This window comes from Punctularia strigosozonata, assembly GCF_000264995.1.
Source record: "Punctularia strigosozonata HHB-11173 SS5 unplaced genomic scaffold PUNSTscaffold_2, whole genome shotgun sequence".
In the NCBI taxonomy this organism is placed as follows: domain Eukaryota; kingdom Fungi; phylum Basidiomycota; class Agaricomycetes; order Corticiales; family Punctulariaceae; genus Punctularia; species Punctularia strigosozonata.
The window spans coordinates 48616-70962 of record NW_006767434.1 but is presented as its reverse complement, the minus strand read 5'-3'; the positions used below and the strand labels follow the sequence as shown (position 1 = coordinate 70962).

At 54.6% G+C, this 22347-nt stretch overlaps 9 protein-coding genes across 9 annotated transcripts; 6 read left to right on the top strand and 3 right to left on the bottom strand.

Annotated features, from left to right (window-relative positions):
- Positions 1 to 73: 73 nt before the first annotated feature.
- PUNSTDRAFT_124168 (uncharacterized protein) lies at positions 74 to 1052 on the bottom strand. Its single transcript, XM_007379637.1, has 2 exons — positions 268 to 1052; positions 74 to 206 (listed from the first exon to the last, which is right to left on the bottom strand). The coding sequence occupies exon 1, from the start codon at positions 851 to 853 to the stop codon at positions 293 to 295; it is 561 nt and encodes a 186-aa protein (XP_007379699.1). The 5' UTR covers positions 854 to 1052; the 3' UTR covers positions 74 to 206; positions 268 to 292.
- Positions 1053 to 2533: 1481 nt separating this feature from the next.
- Positions 2534 to 5427, bottom strand: PUNSTDRAFT_130402 (uncharacterized protein; the record flags this gene model as incomplete). The annotated part of the gene is made up of 5 exons (XM_007379636.1): positions 2534 to 4308; positions 4359 to 4465; positions 4514 to 4642; positions 4694 to 5166; positions 5221 to 5427. The coding sequence occupies 5 exons, from the start codon at positions 5425 to 5427 to the stop codon at positions 2534 to 2536; spliced, it is 2691 nt and encodes an 896-aa protein (XP_007379698.1).
- A 123-nt stretch (positions 5428 to 5550) lies between these two features.
- PUNSTDRAFT_130401 (uncharacterized protein) lies at positions 5551 to 6574 on the top strand (the record flags this gene model as incomplete). Its single annotated transcript, XM_007379635.1, has 6 exons — positions 5551 to 5589; positions 5642 to 5690; positions 5740 to 5846; positions 5907 to 6014; positions 6063 to 6349; positions 6397 to 6574. The coding sequence occupies 6 exons, from the start codon at positions 5551 to 5553 to the stop codon at positions 6572 to 6574; spliced, it is 768 nt and encodes a 255-aa protein (XP_007379697.1).
- Positions 6575 to 8255: 1681 nt separating this feature from the next.
- On the top strand, positions 8256 to 11441 carry PUNSTDRAFT_61430 (uncharacterized protein; the record flags this gene model as incomplete). The annotated part of the gene is made up of 10 exons (XM_007379634.1): positions 8256 to 8402; positions 8450 to 8815; positions 8865 to 9058; positions 9110 to 9266; positions 9317 to 9468; positions 9534 to 9931; positions 9982 to 10162; positions 10214 to 10336; positions 10388 to 11009; positions 11055 to 11441. Coding segments are annotated over 10 exons (2727 nt in total), but the record flags the coding sequence as incomplete, so codon positions are not given.
- Positions 11442 to 13863: 2422 nt separating this feature from the next.
- PUNSTDRAFT_130399 (uncharacterized protein) lies at positions 13864 to 15021 on the top strand (the record flags this gene model as incomplete). Its single annotated transcript, XM_007379633.1, has 6 exons — positions 13864 to 13920; positions 13992 to 14216; positions 14282 to 14383; positions 14436 to 14496; positions 14559 to 14660; positions 14741 to 15021. 6 exons carry the CDS (start codon positions 13864 to 13866, stop codon positions 15019 to 15021), a joined length of 828 nt encoding a protein of 275 aa, XP_007379695.1.
- Positions 15022 to 15815: 794 nt separating this feature from the next.
- On the bottom strand, positions 15816 to 17380 carry PUNSTDRAFT_140973 (uncharacterized protein; the record flags this gene model as incomplete). Its single annotated transcript, XM_007379632.1, has 5 exons — positions 15816 to 16021; positions 16078 to 16176; positions 16236 to 16439; positions 16501 to 16590; positions 16643 to 17380. 5 exons carry the CDS (start codon positions 17378 to 17380, stop codon positions 15911 to 15913), a joined length of 1242 nt encoding a protein of 413 aa, XP_007379694.1. The 3' UTR covers positions 15816 to 15910.
- A 1008-nt stretch (positions 17381 to 18388) lies between these two features.
- On the top strand, positions 18389 to 19128 carry PUNSTDRAFT_130397 (uncharacterized protein; the record flags this gene model as incomplete). The annotated part of the gene is made up of 4 exons (XM_007379631.1): positions 18389 to 18589; positions 18643 to 18776; positions 18824 to 18962; positions 19036 to 19128. The coding sequence occupies 4 exons, from the start codon at positions 18389 to 18391 to the stop codon at positions 19126 to 19128; spliced, it is 567 nt and encodes a 188-aa protein (XP_007379693.1).
- Positions 19129 to 20351: 1223 nt separating this feature from the next.
- Positions 20352 to 20787, top strand: PUNSTDRAFT_130396 (uncharacterized protein; the record flags this gene model as incomplete). Its single annotated transcript, XM_007379630.1, has 2 exons — positions 20352 to 20395; positions 20451 to 20787. 2 exons carry the CDS (start codon positions 20352 to 20354, stop codon positions 20785 to 20787), a joined length of 381 nt encoding a protein of 126 aa, XP_007379692.1.
- A 356-nt stretch (positions 20788 to 21143) lies between these two features.
- PUNSTDRAFT_49435 (uncharacterized protein) lies at positions 21144 to 22051 on the top strand. Its single transcript, XM_007379629.1, has 3 exons — positions 21144 to 21482; positions 21550 to 21789; positions 21846 to 22051. Exons 1-3 carry the CDS (start codon positions 21400 to 21402, stop codon positions 22009 to 22011), a joined length of 489 nt encoding a protein of 162 aa, XP_007379691.1. The 5' UTR covers positions 21144 to 21399; the 3' UTR covers positions 22012 to 22051.
- The last annotated feature ends 296 nt before the right edge of the window (positions 22052 to 22347 follow it).

Genomic DNA, 22347 nt, shown 5'->3' with positions numbered 1-22347 from the left:
GCCAATCAGAGCGCTGGCAAGGACTGAAGGGTCCGTAAAGACGGGTGAGAGAGATCTAATGGAGGCGCATCTCGATATATTGTACAAGGCGTATTACGTGTGATACAGGCTCAGTCGTTACGCATGCCATAGGAAAACGTACTTCCGTGCATATTCTCAAGATGCCGCCTTGTCCGACTTCACTTGCAGATGAGAACGCCTGTTCGCTGCGAGAGAAAAACAAACAGGTTCAGTCAGCGACAACGAAAGGAGCAACGGATGGCTCACCTTGCTCTCTCGGACGCACGAGGGCTTATACATCTTCACCAAGCACGCCCTTGACCCTTCTCACAACCTCCTGATCCCCCTGACCGCGTTTGTACCCCTCCCTCCCCTCCCTCACCAGCCCCACGAGCTCATACAGTGCATCCGGCAGCTCGTCAATTCCCTCTACATCCTTCTCGAGCTTCCTTTCCCCCTTCGCGAACGCGTACACACCGGTCTCCACCAACCCCGCCTCGCCCTTGATGTTCACCAGAATCCGGTCGATAGGCCGCGAGCTGATCGCGCTCCGGACGCGCCACTGGTTCCGGAACGCGCCCGTCTTGGGCAGGAGCGTCGTCGCGCTCGACAGGCCGACCAGGCCTTCCGCGTCGTCACGATCGAGCACGAGCACCTTGCCCAGCGCGTCGACCGCGACGAGATCCCCGTCCGAGCCCGGCTGAAAGACGGCGAGACTGAAGCCGTCCGGTTCCGCCGGCGCGTTATACAGCGCGGCGAACTGGAGTGCGTCGCGCATAGGTGTGAACGACGCCGGGTCCGGGTGCAATCGCGCACGGGTGTGCCAGCCTTCGTACTTGGACGACCAGCTCATAGATTCGGGTACGAGGGACGGGGAGGAGAAGTGGTAGACCAGAACGACAAAGGCTCCTGTGAAGAGGCAGTAAAATAAAGATCGAGTGGAGGCAGCCAGGTTGACTCGTTGACTCGGAAATTGTGACTGTGAGGGTGGATGTGGTTATATTCCAAGCGGCTTTGATGCGTTTCTTATATCAGAAAGACGTTGTTCGTTGCACGAGGTGGAGAAGGCGGGCAGCATGGGTTGGACGTGACGATGATGTTAGAGCAGCCAAGAGCTGTTTCGGAGATTCCCGACACGGCTTGTTCGACATACTATGCATCTAGGCTGAGATAGCTCTCTGGCAATACTTTGTATCCGTTGTGCTCTTGGGAGCAACGCAGCAGACACTGTGTCCGTTCGGCTGCGGCTACCTGGGACCACTGCAGGCCAAGAGGATTACTGTGGATGTCTGTTATATAAGGCCACCCTTGCCTCTACATGTACGTTGACCATCCATCACTTAGATCTCAACGTTCAACGCTCAGTGTCGAACGTTCAACGTCCCCTGACCATGCTCTCGGCCGATGCCAGAGCGTCCCTGGTCGCCCTTGCGGCCGCACTTCGCGCCGTTCTTCTCGCCTACTACCTTGACTCGTGACCCGCGCCCTTGAACAACGACTCATCCTCCTCCTTTCTCCGTCGAACTGTGCAGCCGTGTTAGCTGTGCTTGTACAAGCATCACGGCTAATAGCCAGGGCTCCGCTTGTAGTGCATCACGGCTATTTAGTCGTAAAGGCGGTAAGGCGGTGCATCAGGGCTGCCTTGATCAGACATTGATTACGATTCTCGGGTGCTATAGAACAATGCCGGTGAGCTGCCGTACCATCACTCGCTTAGCAACACCCGTGCCTGGGTGGTTGGCCCTCGGCAGCCCCCGATAGCTTCGGAGGATCCGAACCCGTGCCTGGGCGGTTGGTAGGCCCCCGGCAGCCCCCGATAGCTTCGGAACATTTGCGCCACCACCCGCCCGCCGCCGCCTTTAGCGTGCGCCCTCCGCTCGCTTAGCGTGTGCGCCCTCCGCTCCCTTATTGCACCGCCACCCGCCCGCCGCCGCTTTAGCGTGCGCCCTCCGCTCGCTTAGCGTGTGCGCCCTCCGCTCCCTTATTGCACCGCCACCCGCCCGCCGCCGTGTGCGCCCTCCGTATTGCACCGCCACCCGCCCGCCACCGCCACCGCCGGCTACCCGCCTCCCATCGCTTGTGTTTGCCTGCAGCTTTCATACTCTGTCCAATGTATCGGGGCCTTGTAGACGTGTAACATAGCATACCCTGAGATTCGTGTGCAGCTTCCACGTGTTGTCCCAATTTGGCATGACGTGCTCTCACGCCATCTCAAACCCGACAGGGCGCGCTCTCACGCCGTTTCCAAATCTGACAGGGCACGCTCTTCATGCTTGTTCTTGTTTTCGCTGACCCGCGTACTCTCCTCGTATGTCATATCTTCCTGCTACTTTGATTTCTGAGTCAGTGCAGCTGAGTCTTATCACACTTCAACGTGTTCGAAAACATTTGTTGATATCACGTGTATGACTTTCCTTTTTAGGAAGAACACCGTCATTTGGCTAAGTTACGCGCTGATACTACGATCCAAACGACGCATGTAGATTAGTCCAGCAATACACTCGATATATAAGGTACATATGGAAAGCCGAAACTATTTGCGACGGGTCCTCTTCGACGGCTTGGGTTCGGCATTTTCATTGGCCTTCCGTTTGAGCCCCCTTTTGGCTGGTACACGCGGCCGCGACACTGCCGATTTCTTGTTTGCACTGTCGGCAGAGGCGAGAGGACGGGTCAAAGGCGTGCGAGACGAGAGGGGGGCAGCATTCTGAAGAACCCAAGTTAGCTCCTGTATAGCCGCTAGCCAGCCGGAAGTCCTGTCTCCGGGCTGAAGCGCTACTGCCGTGCCCCACCATACTACAGTGGCAACGACGAGAACCATCCCCTTGGAGCCACTCTGCGTGAGATATCCCCATTCAGCAGCTTCCGGAATATCGTGTGTGAACGGAGGGAACGGCGATTCGAAGTTGGGATGCTGTCGCCAAACTGGCGACAGCACATGCAGCCATTTCCACCAGTTCGTGACGAAAACATCGAAGTCGTTGATATCCGGGATGGCGTCAGGGTCACGAAGGCTGTTCATCCACCAAAGAACTTGAGCGGGACGGAATGCTGTTTTCATGTTGCGATTCCCGTCGATGTAGCCGCGTGAAGCCTCGAATGCTACCCATGAATCAAGGAGGGGATTGAGACAATCTTGAAGATCGTCTGCCTGGATGTCCGACAAGACCGAACGCCAGCTTTCATCAGCTCCCAAGACCCAACTTTGCCACGTTGGCAAGTAGGCAGCAGCAGAACCCGCATCCTGTTCAGTGGGAGCAGACAGCGCGTCAAGCTCAGCACCTGCAGCGCGAGTCGGAGGGGTCACGTCCGGCGGCGGACCGTCAACGGGAGGCGGCGCGTTGTTCGCGCCGAGCTGGTTGCTCGGGGCATGTGGAGGAGGGGTCGCCTCCGGTGGCGGACCATCGACGGGAGGCGGCGTGTCGGAATCCGGCTGCACGTTCTTCGCGCTGGGCTGCTCGCTCGGAGCACGTGGAGGAGGGGTCGGGTCCGCCGGCGGACCGTCAACGGGAGGCGGCGCGTTGTTTGCGCCGAGCTGCTCGCGCGGGGCGCGTGGAGGAGGGGTTGCCTCCGGTGGCGGACCATCGACGGGAGGCGGCGTGTCGGCATCCGGCTGCGCGTTGTTCACGCTGGGCTGCTGGCTCGGGGCGCATGGAGGAGGGGTCGGGTCCGGTGGCGGACCATCAACGGGAGGCGGCGTGTTGTTCGCGCCGAGCTGCTCACTCGGAGCGTGTGGAGGAGGGGTCAGACCATCGACGAGAGGCGGCGTATCGGCATCCGGCCGCGCGTTGTTCACGCTGGGCTGCTCGCTCAGGGCGCGTGGAGGAGGGGTCGCCTCCGGTGGCGGACCGTCGACAGGAGGCGGCGTGTTGGCGTCCAGTCCCCTGTCGTACGCGTCAGGCTGCTCGCTCGGGGCGCGTGGCGGAGGGGTTGCATTCTGTGCCGGACCGCCGACCGGAGACGGGGTGTTGACGTCTGGCTGCACCTCGTTCATGCCAAGAGGCCGATTGTGAAGAGTGGGCATGGTGCTCCCAGTTGACTGCGACCTGCCACCACCAATCGGGCGAGGTCGTGGTCGATCGGGTGCAGTGGCAGCACCCCCGGCATCCAAAGGATCATCGGTAGCGGGACCAGCTGTGACATCTTCGGATGGGGCTGCAATCCGACGGCGACGGCGACCTTTTTTGGGGCCAGGCTCTGGATCAGTCTCCTTGGGAATGATTTCCAGACTTGCAATAGCCTCGTCGCGAGTCATGCCCGTTTCGACCAACTTGTCGATGGCGTCGGAGATACCGGACCAGCCATTTGCTGTACAGATGTCAAAAAGATGTTTAGTAGCTATAGATGGATGAGCGTACGATAGCGTTCTGCACCCCATCGATCCCACTCCTGCTGAAATGCTCGCCACACGTCTTTCTTGGCATTAAACATATGCGGAAGCGTAGAAGTCCCTCCATTTGCGTAGCTGCGTGGTAAATGAGTGAAGAACTTGTCAACGAGCATAGCGGCGCACCTATAGGACCTCGGGACGGTGTTGAATTTTGGCTCAGGACCGCAGGCGAATACACAAAAAGACCATTTGGTTTCGACGGTCAATGAGTCTAGAACAGTCATGAGAACCTTCGGAATGCTGTCGCAGAGGCTAACAAGATGTCAGTACTTGTCGACGACGGAACAGTCATCTGAGACGTACCGTTGATATTGGTCCGGGTCGGATATTGGGTCCGGTGGAGGATCCTCCTTGTTGCGCTGCGGAGGAGTCTCCTCATTAGACTGCAGTGTGCCGTTGTCCTCGGTCATGTTGACATCCTCGTCAACCTCGCTACCCTTGGCATGACGCAGCTCCTCGACGTGACTCTTCACCTCTTCTGTTTCCAACTCGAGGCGTTGAGTCAGCCATCTCCCCAGGACCGTCAATTCTCGCGGCTTCGCAGCGCCTGCTGGAAGCGCACCGCAATGCGCGGCGTACTCGGTCGCGAACTCGGCTTTGAGGGCCAAGTTATTCCGGAAGTCGATGTATTTTGCATACGTTTGCCAAGGAAGGGGTTTGCGAGTACGCTTCTTCTCTGGCTTGCTACTGGCCCGACATATTTGAAGGATCAGCTGACCCCCGCCTTTGCCAACAATGCCCGTGCGAGTTCCATTTGCAAAAAAGCCTCTGATATACTGGTAATGGCCCATGAATATCATGCGCAGCGGAGAGATAGATATTCAGTATACCTTTAAGTCCTTGTCGGTGCGTCTCTGGAACGCCAGCTCACGATCACCGTCGGCTGCTGCTACATCATCCGCAGTGAGGACGATGGGGTATTTGGCGTGATATTCTCGCCCAATAGTTGTCCAGAAGTCCTGAAAACCGCCAGTGGACTGGCATGAGACGTAAAGTGGGATATACGACTTGAGAAAGTCGTCTTGCGCTGTTGCCATGCGGTGAAGACGAGGGGAAACCAAGGACGTAAGAGCGACCTACACGTGATACGGCTGAGAAATAAAAACACGCCTCCCTTTGCCGTCAACTCCTTCCCTCTTTTCCTCCCGCCCATCTCTACGATGACCATGGAAAATAACGACGCAGACGCGCAGCAGGAGGTAAGTCGGTTATCCCCTTCTGACGTAGCCGTATGTTGAAGACTGGTCGTAGCTCTGCTCTCTGATACAGCAAATACGTCAGATGCTTTTGGTCGCTGAAGGTGAGTGTCATTATGTCACGTACATGTCCTGTCCTTGACGGGCCTGAAGGTGTCTTGAGCCGGGCCAGTGAGAGTACCTCGTCCACGGCTGCCTCGTCGCCACGTGAATCTCCGACCGGAACTCTCACTCCCGAGGAGGGCCGTATTTCGGCCCGCGTGCGTCCTGCACATAGGACGCAGCCTACAGGTCCACCTCCGTTGACGCCTCCTCCTCAGCCACGTCGTGATACAGGCAAGAGCGCATCGCGTCTGCCCCCGCCCGACTTCAGAGTCTGTGACGACGTCTGTGGTCCCATCGACGTCTCGAAGCCATCCTATGCTATGGTCAGTAAGATTATAACTTAGTAATGTTGTACTCACTACATCTTTCAGAATTTGTTCCGATCTCGTGGAGGAATCGCCATCCGCACTGGCACAGCCGCGTCGTCGATTCCGAATGCGCCGGTCTCGTCGCCAGTTTCGGTGGCTCGGGTTGTAACGCAGCTGCCGCCTCAGCAAGCGACACCATCCTCTTCCGATGCGTCCAGTAGTGGTGCTGCGCCTGGTAATGAACCCTCTGGGGGTGAGTCTGCCGCTAGCGTTCGTGTGCCTGAAGTTCCTGCTCGCCTTCGCTGGTACGTTATTACCATGGGTAACAGAGTTGGTGTCGTAAGAGGCTGGTAAGTTGTAGTCCTTGTTTGCAGGGTCACGCTCATTCTGGGTACAGGCACATAGCAAAGCCTCATACCTTACCTTTGGACTCGCTTTGCCTTCAGGTCGCGAGCCGCGAGGAAGGCGAGGAAATCTTCGAGCAAGCGCTGGCTGCGAAAGCTGTTCGAGTTTGGCTGAATCATGCTTGGGTTGAGGTCAGCGACGACCCCGCATTCGAGCAGTACATCTTGTAGTTGCTGTAGTCGCTCTCGGTCATCCTCTCGCGTCGCCTTCCTCGTCAAAATGTTGTCTGTGCCGCGTTGTTATGTGTCCCTAACGAATTCTGTGTCTGTAACGACCCTTATGATCAATATACTGCCATTGTCTGGCTCACTTTGTTCGTGGTGGCGAAACTGAGTTGCTCTGAGCGAGCTGGATGTGAGACTTAAGTCATGCAAGTTGAAGATCGAGTATGTGTATCCCAAAAGGTCCTTGCGCAGGTTTGGTGAACATATTGCATACCATAGAAGTAGCCAAATAAGCTGAGTATATGCTGGAGTAGTACTATGTCTTTGTGAAGCATGTCATCGCAAGTTTGTGGTCAACGAGCGGAAGGTCGACGACGCGCCGTGCAAGAGCAGGGATGCAACGTTGACACGCAATTCGTTCTATCCTACTTGCGCATTCACTATGTTCAAACTATCAACGACTTATCTGTTCAAGATTAGCTAACGCGAACTCTGGCAATACCGGGCACCAACACCAAGGACGAACGGCTACATGAGTCCTGTTCGAAGGGCTAACGTACTCGACATACTCAGGCAACATTCGTTCTAACGACTGCAATTCATCTCCGATTGTGTTTACACATACATCGCGGATTCAAGCAGACGACATGAACAACAAGAGGAATCGATTTGTGCATGGTTTGGTCCGGATGTTGCAGGGCTAGCACGTACGTTCACCGTTATCGCAACATACGCCTTCGGTTCATTGTAGTAACACCTCGCCAGTACGTTCGATGTTTATCGGTTGCGATCAGTAGCATTGATCACCCGATTTTGTTTCATACTGATCAGAAGTTACACGGCGCAGTACTACGGTCGATGTCTGCACAACATCCGCATGCGTTCTCAACCCCGCCTCACGAATACCATATCGAAGTTGCAAAATCAATCCTGGCCGACTATATTACCTGTAGCCGTCGTGGATTCACTGTGATCTCGTTCAAAATCGAGATCTTGCATCTCGAACATATAAGGTAGTGCTCGACAACTTTACCTATGATGATGTGTAAACTTACGACTCTCTCCTTGCTAATCAGTAGTCCATGAAGAGTAGATATCGGCTGTGTATATGTGTGGGCGTCAGCCCAGGAATCTAGCCGCTGGTGTCCGATTGGTTCATGGGTCTCGGGCCGGGCTGTGTCATCCTCTCGGCTTGCCACGTAGCAATTTTCAAGCTTGCTCTCCTTCCTCTCAATGGCCGGTAAACGCGCAGCGCCTGACGATAGTGCTCCCTTCAAACGAAGCAAACTTCACAGCTCTCGACCTCCGCCGCGCAAGAAGGAGGAAGTACGCGCAGTACGGACAGCAATGCTCCGCAAAACACCCGGCGGGAAGTTGGGGTCTCAGGCCGTCACGACAATGACGCCCTCGCTATCCAGACCTGTCTCGACATTTCCTGAAATCAAGGTTGACAGCGCGCCAAGCGCGGACACCCTGCCGAACCTTCGTGAATTCTTCGTCGAAATGGACACCGTGCCCCTCACCGTCTCTGATGAGAACGACAACGAAAAGAGGGAGACTTACTCTTCCGTCACGGTACGTTCAGCTCCTCGTCTAATAGTCAGTAGAGCTGAGTCAATATCGTTAGGCCCACCTCCAGTCGTGGGTGGACACGCATCGGCAGACCTACTTGGAGGAGTTGCACGTAATGACAGCTCCTTCGAAGCCCATAGAGCTTTGCCAATGCGGGCAGCGCCAGGGCGAGCTGCGTTGCTGCGAATGCATTGGCGACGACCTCCTTTGCTCATCCTGCATTGCCGACGTCCATCGAAGCCTTCCGCTTCACAGTATTGAGGTGAGCCTACATTCCGATGCAGAGATGTCGTCTAACTCTCTTCATAGAAATGGACGGGCACTCATTTCGAGCGAGCAACGCTCCGAGACTGCAGCCTTGTTGTTCAGCTTGGCCATTCACCTGGCCGAATGTGTGTATCGCCCATCCCGGCTCACTCGAAGTTCACTGTTGTCCACACAAATGGCTCGCATCTTGTCAAGGTGTTATACTGTGGCTGCTCTGGCGTCGAACCTCATATCCAACTACTCCGAACGCGATGGTTCCCCGCATCATGGCAATGCCCCCGTACAGCTATCACTTTCGACTACCTCAACACCTTCCATCTTTTGTCGCTTACGGCCAAGACGACACTTTGGGATTACTACCAGGCTACCGAATTCAAGGCTGATAACGCTCGTCTACAGCCTGTGAAGGTATGCCGAGTCGCACCGCTGAGGATGCCACAGATTGATGGCTATTTAGCACCACCGTAATGCGGTTTCGTTTGCAGTTCGAGTATGGCGCCACTTGAAGTCTTTGCTGCGAGCCGGCAGCGGCTACATCCCCGAAGGTGCCCAATCCACGCCGCGTGGCGCCCTTTCCATCAAATGCCCATCGTGTCCGCACCCTGATATCAACTTGCCGGCCGACTGGAAGAGCTTGCCGCCGGACGAAAGGTATGATCGGGATGTATCGCGCACGTTCATTCCTCATTATAATCTGTACAGATGGAAATACGCATTGTTCATCGCAGTCGACGGAAACTTCAAGCTCAAACTTAAAGATCGCGGTGTCAAAGACGTGCAATTTGGGTCAGGGTGGTCGTATTTCGTTGAGCCGGAGGCGTATCACAAGCACATCTCGGAGGCGACACAGCTGGATGAGGTGTGTGCTGGACACCTCCCTCTGTTCAATTTTGACCGTGTTGTCCTCAGATTCCTCCATGCGGCAGTCAGCACAATGCCGTTCAACAGGCTCTCACCCGTGGTAATTCCAAGACTATTGCTACCGGCATTGCCGGCGTTGTTTGCTCGCGCCACGTCATGATGCTGCCGAACGGGATCGGTGAACTCCAGAAGGGGGAACGGTACGTCCTTTGTCGGTTTGCCGCTTATGTCCTTTTGCATCGTCTGAAGCTCGCACCCCACCCAGATATGCCAATATTGACTTCGTTGTCGCCTCCGCCCTCTCCGTCGTCGGCAAAGATATCGAGGTCCTCAACATGTCGTACGACATCATGTGTATCTACAGCGTCAACATGCGGTCCCGCTTCGCCTTACTTCCGGCAATCATTCTTATCCCCTGGTTCCTCGTCATCCGGGCATTCATCCCGAAGTTTCACCTTTATGCGCACGGCGCCTCGTGTCAAACACGCTACTCTTACAACGTCAATTGCGGTGTCGGCCGCACACACGGCGAAAGTGTTGAGCAAAACTGGGCGTACCTCGCCCTCGCCGCTACAAGTATCCGCGAGATGGGACTGGGGCATTGGAGGCTCGTCCTCGAAGACATGGTTGGAGGTGCAAACTTCCGGAAGAAGGTCAATCTCGGTGCGTTCCACAGAGTGGATGTCAGGAACTGTGATGCTCATTGGCTGCAGGCCATCACTTTACCACCCACTTGCCTGACGCCGTGCAGCTTCGCGACGCCTATCAAGAGATCGCCAACAATTTCACTGCGACGTTTCCATCTGAAATCGTAGCGAAATGGCGTTCCATGGTAGTCGCGTGGCAGAACGATCATTCACAGCCGGATCCCTTCGCCGAACCGGAGACAGGCAAGTCTCTTGTGCGCCGCTTTTATGAATCTTGCTGACGAAAACGTTTAGCAAGTAATTTGGACTCGTTGCGCGAGGAGCTGTTGCGCGAGGAGGCCACCTCCCCATCGACATTGCTGCAGGGATCGGTAACGCCATCGGAGTTCATCAGAATGGGCTTCGTGCTCGAGGACAAGCAGTATGTATCCATCGCAACTGTTGTCGAACTTCCCTAACCCGTTCACATCAGACGTGCTATCCGCCTTCGCGCAACCAGTTCAACCCAACGCACCGCTGCGCAAAGGGTCTCTCTCCAACAGATGAGAGTGTCACTCAAGCATAGCCTCGCCAACTACTTCAAGGTGCAGGCCGTGTATATGCCGGACTGTCCGGGCGTTCGGGATACTTTAGACGGCGTTGCTGACGGACCAATCTCGGACGAGCACCTCGGAGGGGCGCACCCCGAGAATGCGCGACTTCTCTTGCCTTCCTGCGTCAAAGCAGAGGTCCGTGCCGACATCTGCCGGTTTGATGTTGCGAAGGTCGAATACCGAATGCGGATCGCACAGGCTGAAGACGCTCTCACGGATATACGCCGACTTCGGCGCGTCTACCAGGGGCTCCGGTCCCGGTTGCGCAAGAATGTCTTCGGTGTTGGTCAATCCACCAATACGCGGTCGCAGGCTATCATCAAGGGCTTTTCCGACAAGCTGGAGAACCAAAAGCACAAGTACCGTGCCGCCTTCAATGCGCTCAAAGCACTTGATCCGACAGGCAACTGGAGGACATATCTACTGGAGCTGAACGATGCGGATGTCAGCGGTCCCGGACAGGATGAGGACGACGAGATCGAACAACGCGTCCGCCTGCAAGTACGTGAGAGCAATGCGACAACCACCCGGGTGGCCAAGAAGCAGCAAAAATACGCGAAATCCTGGATCTGGACGACACCTGTTCCAAACGGCCTCCCTCTTTCCTCTTCTGACATCTCCGATTTGGAGCTCAACGAGCAAATTCGCACCGAGTGGGCAAAGACGGATGCTCGCGCGGCACGATGGGCTGAAGAAGTCGTTTTGCTTCAGGAAGAAATGCGACGTACCCTCCATTGGTTCGAATGGCAAGCGTCATGGTGGAAGATGCAGCCTGCGCGCCGTGGAGACGCACCACCGCATCTTAGGGCCGGTCTCCATGCTTACGCACACAAGCAAGCTGCCATTCTGCGGAAGCAGGCACGGAACTTCGCAGGGCAGTGGATCCCGATAATGCTCGAACATGGGTTTTCTGCGGAATGGATTGGTCGTTATATACAGTACGCCGTGCCTCGCACACGTTGCAAGGAACAAGATGCTGTCGCCATTGCCTTGGCAAGGAGCGAATACAATACTAATAGTCCCCCTGCCACAAGCAGCGACCACGCCACGATTGCGGCCAGCGCGACGAACAGCATTGCGGCCGACGTTCCAATCGGCATCGAGGAGTCAAACGTCTCAAATCGCGTCGAAGAGGCTGACGTCGCCCATCGCGTCGACCAGGCCCACGTCGCCCATCGCGTCGACCAGGCCCACGTCGCCCATCGCGTCGATCAGGCCGACGTCGCCCATCGCGTCGACCAGGCCCACGTCGCCCATCGCGTCGACCAGGCCCACGTCGCCCATCGCGTCGATCAGGCCAACGTCGCCCATCGCGTCGACCAGGCCAACGTCGCCCATCGTGTCGACCAAGCCGACATCCCGAACCGCGTCGACAAGGCTGGCGTTCCGATCCGTGTCGACGAGGCCGATGTCCCGATTTGCGTCGACGAGGCCGACAGCTCAAACAGCGTCGCGAAGGCCGCCGTTTCGAGCCACGTCGTGAGTCACATCGAGGGCGACACCGCAGCCATTGGTCCCCGTACTTCCATCTCCACAGTGCCTTTGGATAACAGTACCTCCAGCCTTTCTTCCCCGCCTGCTGTCGAGAATCGCGTCGCCACCGCACCCGAAGTCGTCGGACCGGCGGTCACGGCACGTGAACCACGTGGCTCTGTTGACATAGACGACTTGGACACCGACGACGACGAGGATAGTATTGATGAAGCCGGAAACTCGTGGAATACTAGATACATGTAACGAAAACTTATTCACGATACTCATGACACTCTACACTATGAATACAATGCCACTGAACACAAAGTCACTGTGCGGTCTGACTTGTCAAAATTCAGAGCCCATCTCAGAAAGGAAATCTGGCACGTGATCATAATGTTGAACATCTACATGACGAATATGATCAAGTATATGTTGCATCTGATTGCTTACGCAACGAATGTGGCAATGGCGGCGGGAGGCGGGCAGTGGCGCCATAAGCAGCGGGACCAGCACCCTAAGCGAGTGGAGGGCGGGACCAGTGCGCTAAGCGAGCGGTGGGCGGGACCAGTGCGCTAAGCGAACGGTGGGCGGGACCAGCGCCCTAAGCGAGCGGCGGGCGGGACCAGTCCGCTAAGCGAGCGGTGGGCGGGACCAGTCCGCTAAGCGAACGGTGGGCGGGACCAGCGCGCGCTAAGCGAACGGTGGGCGGGACCAGCGCCCTAAGCGAGCGGCGGGCGGGACCAGTGCGCTAAGCGAGCGGTGGGCGGGACCAGAGCGCGCTAAGCGAACGGAGGGCGGGACCAGCGCCCTAAGCGAGCGGTGGGCGGGACCAGCGCCCTAAGCGAGCGGCGGGCGGGACCAGTGCCCTAAGCGAGCGGTGGGCGGGACCAGAGCGCGCTAAGCGAACGGAGGGCGGGACCAGCGCTCTAAGCGAGCGGAGGGCGGGACCAGCGCCCTAACCGAGCGGCGGGCGGAACTGCTCCGAAGCTACCGAGGCCCTACTAACCACCCAGCATGCTAAGCGAGCGAGCAGTGGGACGCAGCAGCTCCTCCGATCCTATCGGAGGCTTTTGAGGCCCTACCAAACGCCTAGGGATGGGGTTCTTGGATCATTCCCACATTCTCACCTCCAAAGAAGCACGGCAATGCTATAAAGAAGCACGGATACCAATATCTGAACTCCGCGGGCCGGCGCCGTGCTGAACAGCCCACCAATACGCTGCCGTGTCCAGAGCCTGGCTAAATAGTCGCAATTCACTACAAGCAGTAGCATGGCTATCAGCCGTGATCCTTGTACAAGGGCACCTAACAGTATTGATCCTTCCCCTTGAACACATCAGCAAGAGGCCGAATTTTCTCAGTCAAGGACCACATCTTTCGGATACCAGCATGGAGTACAGCGGAAATCTTGCTGCCAGGTACCGTAAGAAATTGCTCCTATTGCTCCTATGCTTAGTGTCAGTTCAGCACGCCAAATATCCTACCTGCGGGAGGGGATATGGAATTTGATTTCTCTTCTGCCGGAAGGCAAGCTGCTATTTTAGTAATCAACCCGCGCGGCGAACTCGAGCATGCCAGGCAGCTCGAAAGGATTAAGCGGCATTGTAACAAGCATGCGAGGCACTGGTTTGACTTTGCCACGTCGAATGGGTATTCGACAGATACCCTACTCTTTGTGTATGGGACGGTGAAGACCAGCAGCTGGGCCTTTGCAACTGCAACTGCGGCGCAGGCCCAGGCTGGGGCAAAACTGACCCTAAACCTTGGAAGCTTCTTCACGGCGGGAGCAGATATATCCAGGGCTTGGAAACAGGCACCAAACGCCGAGTATCGATCAGGTCCTTCCATAACCGACACTCGCTCGAGCTCTAGCGTTGTCATGTCGCATATGGGCGGCCGATCGCTCGCCGTGTCTACCAGCTTCGCTGACTCTCAGGTAAAGCGTGGGCAGGTTGTATTATTAAACTATTAATCCTGACAGCCTGCTTGTTCAAAATTTTACCTCAGACAGGAGTTCCCGCAAATTTTGATATCTCCGATCAAATGAACCAAACCGTTTTCATCCGTTACTACATTGTGAAGAAGAGGCGCTGGGGTGGATTGGCAGTGAAAGCTGGTTCAGAAGCTCATGACTCGCCCTACTATATAGGAAGGCCACCGTCACAAGATATGGTTTCCACGTTTGGAAGTCGTAGCAGTGTTGAAGTCGCTTCTGACGGACCAGTGAACATGGTAAGTGACATGTAATGTATTCGCGTCCTCAGAATATCTCTGATTCTCTTTAATGCAATCGTCAGGTGCAAACCGATTTAGACGCTTTGGCGGACTACATGCTGGACCTGAATCCGAGCGCGGAGCTTGCAATCGTTAGTCATGACGACTTGTGGGCGCTTGTGAAGGTGAGCGTAAATCACCACGGCAAATTACGCCATATCTCATGCGTTCGAGCAGCGGCATGATATCCAAGAACTGCTACGATGTGTTACATCGTCGACGCATTCTCAAGGAACATGTGTGTCACAGCTTCCACGCACGGCATGATAGTTAGCTAATACAAGCTGTGGTGTATACAAGCCGTGGTCGTGCAGCATTCTGCTGTAGAAGCGGGCTTGCAAGACAATTCCTTAGATAGGATATCACAGGCACAAGAAGTCACAGATTACTGGGGACGAGCCAGTGAGTACGGGCCCCAGCATCTCCTCCGCGGATGGTGTTACGATGTTTGCAAATTGATATGGGCACATGACGTATGAAAGGCCACAGCAGGGCGCCCTTCACGCCCAACCAGGCGAACGCTGGACACCAGGGAATCAGCTGGCCGTCGGATTCCACCGATTTCAACGAAGGATTCCCACCGGACGCGCGCCGGAACGTCCAGTGGTATACAGAGCAGCCTGAATTGCCGCCGGATGGCCCCTTAGTCAAAGAAGTGCTAAATATGTTCAAATCCTCCTCCAACCACATCAGCGCAAGCACCATGCAACGACACCTAGAGAGGGCGAAATGGGGAGTTCAACAGAAACTGTTATTCATCTGAACATACGATCCATGTCTCTTTCTTCAGGTTGCAGGAACGACACGTGAAACTTCTGAAAAGGCACCGGAATCACTCGGCTCTACGAAGCGAACTTGAACAGTCACAAAGCGAAATAATTACTTTCTTGAACGAAGTGAAGGTCTGATAGTCGTTCATAGACTGACATTTACGAGCCACTGATTGGTATTGATTTACAGAGTGACTGCTATGAAGAACCGGAGGAAGTCGATGCCTCGGGAACCGGCTGTTCCAGTATTGGGACCGCGCCGGATAATACTACCTACACCGCCATAGTGCCGGTATCTGTGAATTGAATGGCGATCGGTGGCTTTGGTCCTGGTAGAATGAGACGTGTTTGTGCCACAACTACCACATTGATCGTTCCTTTCTCCGGTGGCTTATTATTGTCAAGGTACTGGCTTATGCGACAATGGCAAGAGGTGTAACCGAGCTGGGATTATCTGGCGCATTGAGAGGGGTCCACATGACAATAGTATGCGGATTGCACATGTTCATCACATCAGCATGCACGTATAATATAATACAGGGGTACCTACCGATCTCAACATAGGAGATGTTCACGAACAAGCTAACAGTCTCATTCCCGATCATGTAATGTGTAAGCGGACCTTAGTTTGCACACAAATTGATTGATGACAATACAATCCCAGACACTTCTGATCCTAACGAAATCCCAGGATGGATTGCTGCGTAAGGTCATGGAGGATATGGATTTTAGGGATGTCGGCGCGAGTAAATTCCTGATCAATCAAGCGCGTTTGTGCCTTGTATATCGGTGTACAACATTAGCAGACCTATTTTTCTGGACGCTTGCCGGATGTGGAGAGAATCTGTACATCGCAGTGAATGTACACGTCTGTAACAAGCTTCAAGAAACGCCGAGGCAAAGGCCTTCTACAGCGACGCCGGCCTGCCACATCCCAACTCGTCTGATCGCGCGCATAAACGCAGGCAACGGAAGGATCAGCGCCCCGCAAGTCTGGCGAGCACTGTGTTTAGTAACGATCACGGTTAGAGGATGTGAGGAAGACGTACAGGGAGGAGCACAAGCACGAGGACGGTCAGGATCAGCGTGATTGCGGGCTTGATCACCAGAAAGTAGAACAGGGCGTGGTACGAGGTCGGATCAGTGAACTGTCCGTCGTACGTATAAGCGACCATCCTGAGCCGCAAGATGGAAAGCTGAAGCGCACCATCGCGTACGTGTTCTTGTAGAACCCGCCCTCATAACCGATTTCGTCCGAGTCGAGGTCGTCTATCCGTCGCGCGCCATTGCGCATCCTACCCGCCTCGAGTTCCTCCGTCGTCAGCTCTCGTGTTCGAGGCCGGCTGAATATCGGTATCGGCGGAGGGAGGAGGTACGGCAGCGGACCATGGAAGGTCGTCTGCAGAGCGATCTGACCAGACGAAGACGCGAATCAGGGATCGAACAGCAGAACGAAGTAGGATTACGCGTACCTCACCACGAGCGAAGGCACGGGCGCCGAGGAGGTTGAAAAAGCAGAGGACCGCTCCGAGAGGAAGGGCCATCAGAAGGGTAGTTCCAGCCTATACAGATCGCCGTCAGAGACTATATTGCGAACTAAGAAGGGAGGCTCACCAAGGTCCCGACGAAGAGGTATATCCATGCTATCAGCGCGTAGGGAAAGTTGAGCACCAGAAGGTGAAAGATAGCCTTCCAGTATGTCGCCCGGATCAACGGCTTGAAATACTTCCGGATGCCGCACTTCTTGAGTGTTCGAGACGTGTTCTCGGACGCGGGCAGGGGCGGCGCGTCCTCGGGTGCATCCACTCGCGCGAGCGCACTGGCAGCCTCGCCGAGCGCCTGATGCCGCTCCGTCTCCTCGCTCTCCGAATCGGAATCGATGTCCGTCGAGAAGAAGGAATACACAGAGCGAGCGACGCTTAGCGCGGTCGATGGTGCTGCGCTGCTCTCCGACAGCGTCCGGGTTCGCAACAGCTGGCGTCGGCCCCTAGTCCGCCGCGACCCCGGGAGCAGCGGGGACGTCTCTGTCACGTCGATGGGGAATGACTGCTGGCTGTGGTCAGACGGCCGGCGTTGTTGGTGTTGTCTGCGCACGCGACGGGGGCGGCGAGGAGTCGGATAGGGAGGAGGGGGGTCTTCGGAGACGGACGTGACGAGCAGATGGGTGCCTTCGGGTAATGGAAGACTGGATACAGGGAATGGTGGAGTGGTTGGAGGGGCTGGGTAGTCGGGAGGCAGGGAGCGGGGTCTGCGATTGGATTCAGACCGTGAATGAGCAGCGGGGGAACGGGGAGGACGAGAGGGACTGTCATGCGTCTGTTCTGGGGATACGTCGCGCGAAGAGCGTGACATAGCACGTTCGGGTGCTTCTAGAGAGCTTATGGAGGACGCTGGGCGGTGGATCAAGGTTTCGCCTTCTGGGGATCGTGAACAGCTTCCTCCACGACGAGGGACTGGTCGAAAAGTTCGGGAAGAATTCATACTTCACAGCCAAGCTACCAAGGGATGTATGGGTCTATGAGTTTAAGACGTAGCCAGCATGGGCACGTACCCTTCTACAAAGCGCGCAATCACCGCAAGTCTCCCAACGACCTGTGTGATTACTCGATCGTTGTGCCCAAGGAGATCGTCCGCTTGCGCCTGTCCAGCACTAGTATGTCGCTTCACTCAACGAGCGAGTAGTCGAAGACGCGCAATACAGCAAATCCAGTGGCAACGCGGGAACAGTACGCTGGAGCGCTTGCGGGGTCCGGAGCACAGTCCCGGACCCCAAACAGGGTTCCTTACTACGCATGCGCACTTAGGCGCTGTACGGTACAGGGGTGACTCAGAAGAATCACCCGTCTTTGCGACTCAGGGTTACCATTATCGGTAACTATGTCTCACGACGTTGCCTTAACCGGAAATTTCTAGAGCCATCTATTGCCTTTCACGGAAGGTCAAATCACAAAGACGGGTGATTCTCTCAAATCACCCGTGTACCGTACAGCGCCTTATTGTTCCTATCTTCAAACAGCGTTCTCAATACTTTATGTAACACTCTGAACTTGGAAGCGCGGACATATGGCGAAGCTGCGATCTGGGTCAGTCCCGTGCACTCAAAGATGGCCCATGAGATGTCGTTGGGCTTTATCAAAGCCGATCTCGCTATACGCCGAAGCTGGACAAGCTATCGACCCTTCGGATTGCTGTTCAAACTTCACCACTCACTCTGAGAGAAGAGCATACAAATAGCATGGCAGTGGCCTTCCAGGCTCGAAGGCGCATTGGCGGGCACAAACACAGTCAAATTGCAATGATATAACTTACCGAGCATTGCAGCAACCAAGCACACCCCCGTTCGCCCTTTGCCCCTGATCCATGTCCCAAGCGAAACCCTCGCCCTCAAAGGGCGGGGTGGGACATGCTGCGAGTGTCAAATCTCAACGGCACAAGCGACGCTCTCAGCTATACAACAGACTGTTGAGGATTGCGCGTCCAGCCGCGAAGACCATTCCAGTGGTGGGAACCATCATTGAAGGCTCCCTGGAAACGGCTGTCGAAGTTTCGAACTTGCATCAGGTAAGCTTGAGTGTGCTGTCGTATAGCCCTACTTATCCACGGTCATCACCCAGGATGTTTCTAAGCAGCCCGAAGAATGCCGTGGGATTCGTATGCGTGCGTGCGGTAGATACGAGGAACTTGAAGGCGCCACCGTCGGCAACGTGCTGCCCAGCAGTACGCTGGAGCATGTGGGTCAATATCTCCGGTACGTGGTAATTGACTTCCTTTCTTTCGTATCTCATAACCGCTCAGCAACCTACATGATATTGAGAATGCTATGGCCAAGATGGAGAACCTGTCTAAGTTTAATCGCTTGCTCCGTTTGTCGGAGATACAAGACGAGGCCAAGACCTGCGAAAGAGTCCTTCACGACGCATGCGAAGTACTCGAGGTTGGTCGCATATATATATATCCATACCATACGAAGCCAAGTTGAGACATGATACAGATAAAAATTCTGATAGATCAAAGTCAAATTCTTCACCGCATCGAGGCGAAAGTGGACAGGTTTCTATTGGTACAAGACCAGCATTCCCGGGAAATTTCGGCCAGGCTAGACAGTTTATCGGATCTCTTGACTCCCGTGAGTGGCAGTACCAGAACGAGCTCCAGTACATCAAGTGATGCATAGTGCACTAGTTCGATGACAGATTTGAAACGAAGTTTCAGGTTGACATACGTCTAGTATGTCTAATATGCACGGTACGATAGATACACTCAGTGTTTACGTGTGGCTCACATCCATCCTGCAGGTTCCGGTTTTTGATATGGTGCTTCGGGCTCGCTTTCCGAACCGGAGCAAACTAGAGTCCCTCCGGAAATGGTCGGAGGGTCTCTAGTTTGCTCCGGTTCGGAAAGCGAGCCCGATTTGTCCGGACGCAAATGAGGTCCATCGGACGCACCGTAGCCTAATAAGAAACACCGTGAATAAAACCCATCTACCAATATCTCTTCAAGCCAACACCAGGGTTAGGGGCGAGCTGGTGCGGAAACAAGCAGTTTCGCGGTTATTGGGGTAGGCGGAATGGACGAATGATCCTACTAGTATGTGCCTGTAGGCTGTGTCGGGAGTAGAGTGGTGATAATTCTCAATTACGATGCCTCATAACTTGTATAGGACAGCTAGTGACGCAACAGACAGTGCCAAATATGTGCCGCAACGCAGGTTGCAAGCCTTTGTCTTCGGCATGCCAACAGGTTAAAGGAGCGCCGAAAAACGACCTGGAGCGCCGGGGAATATCCTGTGGAACTCGTAACCCATACGGATTTTCCTACTTATTCTATGCAAATAGACTATTATCTCATGAACGTCGTATACCATGTTCTGTTTGACCTTCACATCCTGAACGTTAAACACCCCAAAGCGCAAGCCCCACATTCAAGGTGTGGTATGATACATGCTACTTTCCCCATAAGTCTGGGTAGAGAGAGACTGAGATCATTGTTGAGTGTTGCGCGTCCGGTCCTGTGCCAATGATTTCCCGTGGTAAATATTGTGAAATGCTCCTTGAAAACCGCCGTCGACACCTCGAAGCTGCCTCAGATAAGCTTGAACGCGCCAGACCAGATTGTTACCTGCATCCGTGTTTCACGGCAATGAGGCTGGAGCGACTAGAGTGTCTGCCACAAGTTTGACATTATGGTTTTGCGGGTAGCGGGTCAGTCGCGGGAATGGATGTATGAGCTATTTCACCCACGTACGTATAAGAAAGGCAGCATTCGCAGCGGGGAGACCAGTAACACCCTCTGTTTGCAGAACTTCCAGCAAGTCACAAGCAACATGTCCGACCAAGCCAGGATTGCCAAGGATTATATGGATCGTAGGTTAGTCTACCCTTTCGTTGAACGTGTCTACGCCTGCTGAATGACCCGTTACAAGCGATAAAGTATTCGATCTACCTGTGGCACCGCTCACGGAAGTCTGGGATATTCTGAAATCATCGGAGAAAGCCTACGTCGAAGATCTCTTCCAAGGCCAATCACGCCAGGATGTCGCTTTGGCGCGTGATTGGAAGGTCCTCTATTTTATGAGCCATGTGCCCTACGACGACATCCTATCCACGCACGGGGCACACCACCGCCTACACGGTGACCTCCAAAACGGAAAGCCATTCCCTAGAGCTGAACTGTTGAACTCGACCGATTACACTGTCGATCAGTTCATGGAACAGGAAGTGAATGGGAGGTATAAGCTCAACTTGGTGACCTCCCATTGATCGTTCTCTGTATTGCCTCTGAACCTGACCGAGACGTGGCCTATCTTGGCGGCGCTACCGTGCTTGCCCTTATCACTTGACTTGCCCCAGCATCAGGAAAAACCTCCTTCAGTAATGGCCGCTTATAAGTAGTAATTGTCGTCCCTAAGTGAATTAGCGCAGTTAGTGGGATTTTTTACCCCCCTCGCTAATTAATGCTTGCTTTGTAGTTGTAAGTACTGAAGTCTGGCTTACGGTGCGCTCAGGACCCACTATCCCTCACTTGAGATCACTAACTGGACAATAATGCGCATCTCTTATATCAGGCATTAGTCGCCATTATACCGGCTTCACAGAACATGAGCACAGTGGAGTAGGCCAAAATCCATGGATTATCATTATTATGATGTCTACGGCAGTTAACAATGCTAGAGATAGAGAGACCCCTACGAAGGACTTCTAGCATTATTTACATAGGCGCCATCACCCACTGTGGTTGTGCGCGACGTTGGCTTCTATCGTCATTACATGATGCGCGAATGAGATACACTTGCGCCGTGACAAATCCTCACAGCGATGTGCTGTTGAAACGCAGGATCAGTGGTAATGTTCATGGCATCGGCAATTGCAAGGATGACAACACTCAGGGGCAATGTGATGATAGATGCCAGTGTCGATAATAGAGTCAAAACCAAGTCTTCACGCGCGCGAACCATCTAATACAAGCGATAGTTAGCGATCCTGGAAGGTCTAGGCTATCAGCATGCGCTGACGGATACGCACATATCCTGTCATTCGTTATCATCAACCACTCCAGGCTATTCATCGTTCTCCCTTAACGGCGGCGGTGTCGATCAAAACCCGACTTCATGAACGAGTACGGTGTTCTTTGTGCCCTGCCGTCGAGAACGGTGACTCGCGTAGAACGACGTGGGACCGAGCCAGTCAGTTGCATACAAACAACAGTTTGCGAGCCATGTGGAATTCTTCGTGCCGTGCCGTCGAGAGTGGTGGCTACTCGAGCTATATCAAATTGGCGGGCATCGTCAGATATGGCATCATGTATGTAAACCACTTACTTTCGATCTGTTGCCAATGCACCGAGACCGATTCACCGTGGGCAGACAGGGAAGCAGCAGCTTACTGTATACCGAGTTTGCGTCAGATGTGGTAGTCACTTTCGCCGGTGTGATTCAAGATGACATTCCCTGGCTAGAGGTAGAGGTGACCCGCTATTTGTTGTAAGCATCTCGGCAAGCATTACTGATAGCATAGCACCATGAATCGAAGAGACCTAGCGTAAAATGGAGCGGGAAAGAGTGAATGCGCTCAAAGGCGAGTTGCCAGCGTGTCATTTCCCAGGAGCACGTGGCAGTGATTGTGCATCCCAATTTGGATGCATCTCGCTAGGTCGGATTGCGCTTCAGAATCAAAGCTTCGACATTCCACCTCTCGTTGGTGAATGATGCTATGCATAGTGCTCGCCCCAAAGTGCCCCGTCTGTACACGACTAATTGGTTACATATATGATGCCATATCTGACTATGCCCGCCAGTTTGATGTATCTCGAGTAGCTACCGT